Raw genomic sequence first — 11,031 nt, forward strand, 5'->3', positions numbered from 1 at the left:
GGGATTAGACAGTTCTAAAGTTTCTTCTAGCAACTAAAAAATTGATTCTGGGGGTCAGACTCAAGATGTGTCAGGAGGGAAAAATTCTCCCCCACCCCACCCCTCTTGAGTTCTTTTGGCTGGACTAAAAATTGACACAAGACAGATTAACAGGAGAACAGGAATAAAGAATGATTCTGACTTGGATCAAACACCCAAAGCCTGAGTGTTTCACAATGCAATGTATCTTTTGGTAAAATGTCTCTTCTCCCATTAAAAAAATGTATATCCCTGTACATAAGAGCATACATATATACATACATGTGTGTGTACATGAAGTTGGCCCCTTCATTTCAGCAGGTTCCACATTCTCAGATTCAAACAACTGCAGATGGAACTGGTTGAACCTGTGGATGCAGAGCCAATGGATATGGAGAGGGCCGACTGCACATACTACACTTTATTTAAGGGACTTGAGCATTGAGCGTTTTGGTGTTTGCAGGGGTCCTGGCACCAATCCCCTGCAAATGTTGAGAGATGACTGTATAGAAATAGTCTAAATCACAAGCCTGCCAGGTCCCTTCCAATTTCAAATGATGCACAGAAACAAGATGATCCTATAGCTGACATCCCTTTTCCCTTTGTTACCTATCTTGAATTGAACTCTTGTAGTCAATATGGACATCCTCATTGCCAGTCACAGCATTGTTCCTGTTCTTCTTGGAACCACTTCGAAACAACTCAACTGCAGTCTTCAACTCTTCTTCATCCACAACAAACACATCTTTATAGAGAATTTCATACAATACAGCTAAAGGAAAAACAAATAATCAAGACTCCAGTTGTCAAATAAGAGTTTTTCATAACAAAGTGAAAATAGCTATAATCCAGTATACAAATTCAACAGGCACCAACAAAGTTTTAGAAGAGCTATTTATGGTAGACCCCCCAATTTGAAGATTGGCAACAAACCATCTGAAAGCACACCCAAACATTTATAAAGCCTTCACATACCTTGACAAACAGCTGCACTTGACTGAAATTGCTTTGAGTACACTGAATCATAATGACCATTACTTGAATAGCAGAGTAGAATCTGAAAAAAAACACACAGCAAGTAAAGTTAATGTTAGACATCTTACAACCCTGAAATATTTGAAGCTGCTAATCAGAAATCAAAAATTAAATATATTTGCTTTTTAAAAAAAGTAACTTTCAGATTCCACATGTGATATCATACAGTATTTGTCTTTCTCTATTTGACTCACTTCACTTAGCATATATGTCAATTAAATCTCAATAGAGCTGGGAAAAAAGCAACTTTTAAAATCTAAATACAGATAAATGAAACCTGTATGCCATTAAAACATTTTCTGGACAGTGACCTTTATTTTTTTACTTTTATTTTTTAATAAGTGAAAAGAATCTGAAAAATATACATATATATATATATAATATATATATAACTGAATCACCCCACTGCACACCTGAAACTAGCACAATACAGTAAACCAACCATGTCCATAAAAAAAATATTTTCCAAAGTGGTTATGCAATTTATACTCATACTAGCAGTATACTAGAGTTTAAGTTACTCCAGCTACTTGACACAATTTTCCATCCTTTTATTCTTTTTTAACTGTTTTGAAGTTGTTTTTGTAATTTTTTGTTCCTTCTGTTCTCTTCCCTTATGAGCCAATGACTTCCTCTAATCTTAACATTTGGATTGTTTTCTCTATTATGTGAGTATATCTATTATAGATTTCTGGTTTACAGTTAGCATTAAATTTATATACGGCAATCTCTCTACATATACGTGATGATTTTAAACTGCTGATCTCTTAATTCCAGATGCATCTTATCAACTGCATTTTTACCCTTCTCCCCTCACTACTGTTTTGACATCATATTTTACATCTATTTTGTGTATCCCTTAACTGATTATGGATATAGATATTTCACTACTTTGTCTTTTAACCTTACCATCTTTGTATGTGGTTGATTTCCAAAAAGATGTGGTTTATACACACACACACATCCCCCAGCACATTACTCAGACAAAAAAAAAGAATGAAACAATAGCATTTGCAGCAGCATGAATGGATCTAGAGATAATTGTGCTAAGGGAGGTAAGACAGTTACTTTTAAATGTCAAGAGCACCTCAATACATAAGGCAAATACTAATAGTCGTAGAAGGGGAAATACAGCAACACAATAGTGGGGAATTGTAACACGCCACTTACACCAATGGACAAACCATGCAGTCAGAAAATAAATAAGGAAACACAAGCTTTAAATGGCACAACAAACCAGTCGGACTTAACTGACATTTACAGGACATTCTACCCAAAAGTGGCAAAACACACTTTCTTCTCAAGTGCATACAGAACACTCTCCAGGAGAGATCACATCTTCATCCACAAATCAAGTGTTGGTAAATTTAAGAAAACTGAAATCATATCAAGCATCTCTTTTAACCACAATGCTGAGATTAGAAATCAGTAAGAAAAATAAACTGCAAAAAAAAAAAAAAAAAAACCACTACTAAGGTAACACTCTCAGCCTCAATAACATTCCTGATAATATACCACACAAGTCCTGATTTATAAATTTGCAAAAGATGGGAACTTTTACAAATTGAGTGAACGTAACAGAAATCCTAACAGAAGTCAAAAGATATAGCTTAACTTCTAAAAATGGAGAAAACAGGACAAATACACCAAAATCCCAAACTTAAGACTATAGGGGAAGAATTTCAATTTATTCAAAATGTTATTCACTGTATTTTATAGCAGTGTACCAATATGCTATATAGGAGCAATACTACTAAACCTTCTCTTAAACGCAAATACTGCCTGGGGTGGGTGAAACTTTGCAACTTAAATTTTTTGTGTTTTACTTTAGCTTGATATGCCCTCTCAGAACTTTGAAATGCATTATATTGATAGAGTTGTGATTTCAAAAAAAAAAAAAAAAGACTAGGGAAGAATAATAGACCTGGGGTCAGAGAACTGGTTTACTGGGAGAAATTAGCCAGGGTAGTGTAGGAAAGTAGAAAAAAAGAGTGTTTACGATAATTTTCTACTAAGGAAACTTGGTGACACTATCCTCTTATAGATCACAGAGAATTCTCTTTGTTACCTCAGGTTGGTGATGCCAGAAGTGGCTTCAAAATGAAATAGACTTGATCACTTGGGATTACATCCCTTACACAAGATTAGAGGTTTTTGAACAAAAATTCAAAAAGGTCTTAGACAGATTTATATAAACAGATTCCATCATATGGATCCAGGGAGCATTTTTACTGAAATAATTTGGTTAGTAAGCCTGGCCTTTAAATTGTTTGAAAAAATTAGAGATTGAAGGAATCAGCTAACAAATTAACTCTTGCTTCTATGCCTTTGCATATAGTGTTTCCTCTGAATAGACTGCCCTTCATACTTGTTAGATTCAGTTTTTGGATATTTCACTTAAATATCACAACTACCATGAAACTTTCTGTACTCCCTCAAGCACAGTGAAGGGCTTTTTCTTCTATGCTCCTTGCAAATATTTCTATTATAAAATATATCACTGCACTGTATCATTTACATGTCTGTCTTCATAAGAAAAGGGCAAGGATTCTGCTTTATTAATTTTGGTATCCCCAAAGCCCAGTCAATTGCCTGGTACACTATAGGGGCTTAATGTTTACTGAACAAATTGGCAGTACTACTGGTAAAATAGTATTTTAAATACTATTGATGAAAAAAAAAAAAAAAAGGGAAGTACTTGACTTTGCAGGTGGTGCTAGTGGTAAAGAATCTGCCTGCCAGTGCAGGAGACATAAAAAACACGAGTTCAATCCCGGGTCAGGAAGATCCCCTGGAGAAGGAAATGGCAACCCACTCTAGTATTCTTGCCTAGAGAATCCCATGGAGAGAGGACCCTGGCGGGCTACAGTCCATGGGGTCACAAAGAGTCGGACACAACTGAAGCGACTTAGCACACATTGGTAAAATAATTAACATGTTCCACTTTATACTTACAATTGAAGTTATCTCTTGCATCCTATTCAGTCTTTTTTATTCTTAATGCCACTTGCCTAGTTCAGATCTTCTATCTAGACTAATGTAATATTCTAACAGTTCTACCACTGTCTAGTCTTTTCTTACTATCAAAATGCTGCCTGAATTTTGCTCTATGGTATGAAACAGACAAGACTCAAGTACTGTGTAATCTGTATTCACTAATAAAATCATGTGGATAGAAGGGTGTTCTTAAAAACTCTTTGGAAGAAAAGCTGTATGCTGAAAAACAACTTGTTTACCTGCTGAGAGTTCTCAACCAACACAACAACCTCCTACTATTTTTCCAGGCACTTTACTAGACAGTAGTTTAGCACAATGTCCCTATACTTAAGAAACTTTCAGACTAATAAGAAAAACAGACATGAAAACATATATAAGGTGATAAACACTATAATTACCTGGGTGATGCTAGGGGAACAAAAAGGGAGGAAATAACTCCAGGGGAGTTGGTAAGGTTTCAAAGAAACTGACATTTTAGATACATAGGAAATCATGAAAGCTGGACACTCTGGCCTCACAATATACTAAGGCTGAAGGACAATGAAGCTGGAGAGAAGGTTTGGGACCCTGGCAAAAAGTGAAGAGGAACTAAAGAGCCTCTTGATGAAGGTGAAAGAGGAAAGTGAAAAAGCTGGCTTAAAATTCAACATTCAAAAAACTAAGATCATGGCATCTGTTCCCATCACTTCATGGCAAATAGATGGGAAAACAGTGGAAACAGTGACAGACTTTTTTCTTGGGCTCCAAAATCACTGAAGATGGTGACTGCAGCCTTGAAATTAAAAGATGCTTGCTCCTTGGAAGAAAAGCTATGACAAACCTAAACAGCATATTAAAAAGCAGAGACTTACTTTACTGACAAATGTCTGTAGTCAAAACTATGGGTTTTCCAGTAGTCATGTACGGATGTGAGAATTGGACCATAAAGAAAGCTGAGCACTGAAGAATTGATGCTTTTGAACTGTGGTGTTGGAGAAGACTCTTGAGAGTCCCTTGGACTGCAAGGAGATCTATCCAGTCCATCCTAAAGGAGATCAGTCCTGAATATTCAGTGGAGGGACTGATGCTAAAGCTGAAGCTCCAATACCTGATGAAAAGAGCTGACTCACTGGAAAAGACTGATGCTGGAAAAGATTGATGGTAGGACAAGGGGAAGACAGAGGAGGAGACGGTTGGGATGGCATCACTGACTCAATGGATATGAGTTTGAGCAAGCTCCAGGAGATGGTGAAAGACAGGGAAGCCTGGCGTGCTGCAGTCCATGGGGTCACAAAGAGTCTGACACAACTGAGCGACTGAACAACAATAAGGGCACTGAATGTCTTGCTTCAGAGTTTGATCCTATCTTCTAATCAGTGAATAGTCAATTAGGGTTTTGGGTGGGTTTTTTCCTACTACAGAGGGGTGACAGGATCAGGTTGTTCAGAAAGATAGCTAACAATACTAAGGCTAACAGGAGATGAAAAGGCTTGCTTGTAAAAAAGCTTGGCTTTTAGATTGTGCTTATTTTTCATTAATTGGTTTAAAAAAGGATGATTTGTTGATAGCAAACTGGTAGTATCATTCAATTTTTTATTTTAGTAAACACTCACTTATCTTCTTACCTTGTCTTCATAGCCATTATCTGTGACAGAAGTTGGAGGCTTGCCAGGATAGCGATAAAGAATGAAATCCCGACTACATGTGTAGAAAACAAAGATGGATGAGAAGAGACAATTTAGTATACACAAGAAATAGTTATAGGAACAAATAGTTGTGCTTTTAAACTGCCTACTTTGTTCATATAAAATAACTCAAATGCTTAAGAGGTTAAATTTTAATTCAGCATAGCTAGCTAACTGTCCCCGGAGAAGGCAATGGCACCCCACTCCAGTACTCTTGCCTGGAAAATCCCATGGGCGGAGGAGCCTGGTAGGCTGCCGTCCATGGGGTCGCTATGAGTCGGACATGACTGAGCGACTTCACTTTCACTTTTCACTTTCATGCATCTGAGAAGGAAATGGCAACCTACTCCAGTGTTCTTGCCTGGAGAATCCCAGGGACGGGGGAGCCTGGTGGCCTGCCGTCTACGGGGTTGCACAGAGTCGGACACAACTGAAGCGACTTAGCAGCAGCTAACTGTCCCTAAAGTCCTATGCATTTTAAAAATGCATTTTAATTTGAGGAAAGGAGGAGTAAAGAAGATAAACTTCCCACTGTATGAATATCTGTAAGTTTTGGAGGCTATTTATTTAAAGTAGGGGTTGGCAAAATTTTCTTGGTAAATGAAAAATTTTCTTGGTAAATGACCAGATAACAAATATATGGCTTTTGCAGGCTATATGATTTACTTAACTTTGACTTTCTAGCCTGAAAGCAGCCATAGACAATGTATAAACAAATGTACATGATTATGTTCCAATAATGCTTTATTTATGGACACTGAAATTTGACTTTTACATAATTTTCATATGCCATGAAATGTTATTCTTCTTTTGATTTTTTTAAACCATTTAAAAAATTTTATAAAGCATTCTTAGCTAGAGCCATACAAAAACAAAAAGAAGGCCAATTTAAAAACTGGTTCCCTATTTAAAAGCATCATCTGATTAGCTACCTGCTCAATACCTCTTCTGTATTACTTCTTGCTGGATTTAATGAAGGATAAGCAGACTGCAAAACACTACCTTTGAACAAGTTCCCATACAAGACAGTTCTGACTCTATCAAGGTATGTTCCATCTCACATCCTAAGAATGAAGAAGTCATCCACAGATCCAACTCCTTAAATGAACAAGATTCCCTACAACCCACATTTTATAGCTATTTTCAAAAGCCTATGCTTTCAGAAATGCTACTTTGCAGTTTTAAAGACCTAAACAGAACTTTCAAAGCAATAGAGCTGCTGCTGCTGCTAAGTCGCTTCAGTCGGATCCGACTCTGTGCAACCCCATAGATGGCAGTCCACCAGGCTCCCTGTCCCTGGGATTCTCCAGGCAAGAACACTGGAGTGGGTTGCCATTTCCTTCTCCAATGCATGAAAGTGAAAAGTGAAAGTTAAGTCGCTCAGTCGTATCCAACTCCTAGCGACCCCATGGACTGCAGCCTACCAGGCCCCTCCATCCATGGGATTTTCCAGGCAAGAGTACTGGAGTGGGGTGCCGCTGTCTTCTCCAAAAAGCAATAGAGCAGTGTCCTTCAAATTTTTACACCATTACTGCTTCTCTAAAGAACAAAGAAATACTTTTCTTAATTTCCTTATAAAAATTTATTACAACAAATATATATCTAGTTTGTGTGTGTGTATATATATACACACACACACACACACGCTATAATCATATGTTTATGAACCGTAATCCTTTGAAGGATCATAAACCAATGTAATATCTAGTATCTTTTTGTCCTCAGGAAACAATTTCTACCCTGTTGGAAGTGATATTGCCCCATAGAGCATGCATGCACAAGAGGCACAAAGTTAAATATACAAAAATTCTAGAGTATTCTGATTTTCTAAAGGAATAATACTGGCAATTCTTAAAACCCTTTATTATCCCATTCAAATGGACACAAATTATGTCATTGACTTTGCTTACACTGCTTCATTTTACATATCAATATATCAAACCTCAAATATTCTCAATCATTGAGGGACTCTATTAGAAATCTTAATACACACACACACACTCTCTCTCTCTCTCTCTCTCTCTCTCAACAAACAGATTCAACTTACTTATAAATTAGAGAAAGAGCTCTTATTTCCAGCTGGCCAGCACTTTCCTAAACATAAAGAGTACATAAAGTTTTTAAAAACATTCTGTACCTAGGAGGTAGAAGTTTTTGCAAGTTCAACAATTTTTTTTTAGGTGCTTAACACTGTTTTAGATGAAAAAGTTGTACAACACACTATAACTTTCTTTGAGCTTGGGATACTGTGATAGTTATTTATTAACATAAACTTATTCTGAAAAAAAAAAAGTCGACTTAAAGATCTTAGTTTGCTATAAGGACAGTAATATGGGAGATTTAAAAGGCACAATAAAAATGCAATTAGTGTAAGAATAGAAGCTAACAAGGTATTTAGTAAATGTGTTAAGTCTAGAACTATGCAATTTAATCACATAAAATTATTTTTTAATTAAATATGTTTATGAATCTTAGTCACACATAAAAGAAAGATAACTACAAATCAGAGAAATTATTTAATAAAAACAATGACCTCCTAGTAATATTCATTACCACCCCCCTCCCACATTAAAGTGAAAAGGTTTAGGTCAGTCCTGTTTCCGAGCAGTGTATAATTTCGCTAGTCTATGGATGATAAAATTGTTAGCACACAATTTTCAATATTCAACACAAAACAACAGGTCAATTGCCAGCCTCTAAAGTTTTGCAAGAAGTATCTGACTCAACACAGCTGGCTACTTAAGAAAATAGATTGGCTCTAGCTCAAGTGACACAGCTGAATGATATTTAGGCTACTATTCCAAATACTCTGAAAAGATTAAACCCCATATTTGATCTTACCTTGGGATCTCCCAACCGTTCCAGGTATTTCTCAAAAGATCCCTCCACATACTTCAAAAATAAAACAAACTTGACTTAACCAAATACATAGCATTACTGAAATCTGAGTATATTCTGCAACATAATCCTCCAGTGAGTTTTTGTTCAGCTGAACAATTAGGATATTAAATGACTACTTTGCATAGCACCTCAAGAAGATTTGCACATACACAAAAGTTGAATGGAGAAAAGCTGGACTATTATTAAAAGTATCTTAGAAAATGTCCTGGCTTATCCACATATCAGTGCATTTCATCAAATGGTATGCCTTTGAGTTTCTTTTGAAATGCCAACTTAAGCAACAATTTGCATAAATCAAGCAAGCATAATAAGTATCTAAAATTTGACAGCAGACATTCATTTACAAAGTTGAACTGAGGAACTTTAAAGGGAATTTTATTAGTTTCAAAAAGAGCAAAAGGGAACTTTTAGATGATGGAAATATTTTTATATCTTGACTGCAGTGGCAGCTGTATGACTGTATATTATTGCCAAAACTTAAAACGCTAAAACATAAAATGGTGAATTTTATCAGACATAAAATATACCTCAATAAAAATTAATCTCAGGGAATATGAGATAATATACATCTAGTTCCATTCATGTGTATCACTAGACTTAAAAAAATCACTTCAATTTTTCTCAACCACCTTTTTAAACAGTTTTGAGGAATAACTGACATACAATAAACCATACATATTTAAATGACACAATTAAGTTCCAACATACGTATGCACCCATGAAACCATCATGACAATCGTGATAGTATGTCCATCACCCCCATAAGCTGCCTTGTGTGCCTCTATAACTTCACTGATCCCAAAGCAACCAATGATCTATCTGCTGTTTTTCTATAGACTGGTTTGTAGTTTGTATTTTCTACAGTTTTATATAAAGAAAATCATACAACATGTACTTTTTGGAAGGTCTGGCTTCTTTCACTCTGCCTAATTAATCTGAGATTCATCCAAATGGTTTTAAAATTTTACCCACATCTTTGTTACTCAAAACGTGGTCCATGAACAACAGAAGCATCACTCAGGAATTTGTTAACTGCAGAAATCTTGGGCCCCAGATCAGATCTACTGAATCAGAATTTGTTTTTTAACAAGATCCCCAGGTGATTGGTATGCACAAAAATATTTGAGATGCAGTGCTTTACACCATGGTCTTGCATTTGAAGTAATTTCACAAATAACCCTTTCCCCAGGTGTGGTGAAGACTAATTAACTTCAAGGTAAAATGCTTCAAAATCAAGAAGGCTTCATATAGTTTTACAACTCACTGAAACCTATTGAGAAAATTAAGAGTAAACCTCGAACAGCAGGCCAATATCCATAGTATAGTCAGGAGAACAAATAGCACTGGAACAGCTAGAAGTGTATTAAAAAAAAAAAAAAAGAACAGCAAAAGTAACAGCCACAGGAAAAAGCACACTTCAAATCAGACCTTGATAAAACCTCATTTTGTTAACATGTTAACAAGACTTCAACTTATACCCCAACTTACACTTCAACATATACAAAGCTGTGTTCTAGAAGTTGTTTTAAAGTCAATCAATTAGCGGAAGAGCTCCAATTACCAGTTTGTCACATGAAAAGACATGTTTGGGACTAATTTGTTTCCTTATAGTTAAGTTTACATGATTCATCAAGTTGACTGATGATCATTGAGCACAAAATTAAGAAAGAAGTTCTCATTTGTACAAATTTTAAAATGCATGTTTAAAAATATTAACATAGCCAAACCTTTTGTGAACTATGATTACTTGTTTAAGAAAACCGTGAAATGGATAACATGGTCAAAATGTAACTGTTGGGGTATGAGGGGGATAAATGGTAGGAAGGATAAAGATTAGCTTTCATAATTTTTAGAGTACAAACCAATCTAGTTCTGGGAGGAGATCCAGAAGTATGCTACCCAGGGGAAAAGAAGCTAACTGAAAAATTAAATATTTGCTACTGAGAGGAGACTGCAGGACACAATATTCATACATAGGTGCTCAAAATCCATTTCCTATCTGCTGCATATTCTACAAACAACTCTTCCTTGGTTATATATTCTACTTACAGATTCAAAAGTTTGTTGATTTTCTCTCATATATGAGACACAAGCCTTCCTGATTTCCAAGTGATGGACCTGGCTGCAAAACAACTAAGAAGAAGAGAAAGACCAGCTCACTGTCAGCAGTCATTTGAAATAGAAGCTTCTAACTTAAGACTATGAACTAGATACTCAAGCCTCCCCCTCCATTCAGAACATATGTAGGAAATTCAGAAATTAAGTCCTGATCTTACTAAAATCTGTTTTTGTCATCTTTAATGATACTGAGGAGGTGATTCTGTCATGCTCCCCCCTTCTACTACTTATGGGCACCATCTATAAATTTTTCCTTAGGTATAAAGTTTAGAAGAACACAGAGTTGCTTATAAAGGAT

The 11,031-nt window shown here is 35.9% G+C and overlaps 1 protein-coding gene across 2 annotated transcripts in view; it reads right to left on the reverse strand.

The window, feature by feature from the left end:
* Window positions 1-11,031, reverse strand: part of LOC113887819 (putative bifunctional UDP-N-acetylglucosamine transferase and deubiquitinase ALG13) — a 59,845-nt gene that overhangs the window by 42,739 nt on the left and 6,075 nt on the right. Inside the window, exons 2-7 of one of the 2 annotated variants that reach the window (XM_027535049.1) lie at window positions 10,665-10,748; window positions 8,556-8,606; window positions 7,762-7,808; window positions 5,655-5,727; window positions 994-1,075; window positions 628-790 (exon numbers count right to left, since the gene is read on the reverse strand). In XM_027535049.1, the coding sequence (XP_027390850.1) occupies window positions 628-790; window positions 994-1,075; window positions 5,655-5,727; window positions 7,762-7,808; window positions 8,556-8,606; window positions 10,665-10,694 (446 nt within the window). In that variant the 5' untranslated portion in view covers window positions 10,695-10,748. The remainder of the gene's footprint in view (window positions 1-627; window positions 791-993; window positions 1,076-5,654; window positions 5,728-7,761; window positions 7,809-8,555; window positions 8,607-10,664; window positions 10,749-11,031) is intronic. The other variant, XM_027535048.1, reaches the window with a different exon arrangement.

The sequence above is a fragment of the Bos indicus x Bos taurus genome, chromosome X, assembly GCF_003369695.1.
Source record: "Bos indicus x Bos taurus breed Angus x Brahman F1 hybrid chromosome X, Bos_hybrid_MaternalHap_v2.0, whole genome shotgun sequence".
In the NCBI taxonomy this organism is placed as follows: Eukaryota; Metazoa; Chordata; class Mammalia; order Artiodactyla; family Bovidae; genus Bos; species Bos indicus x Bos taurus.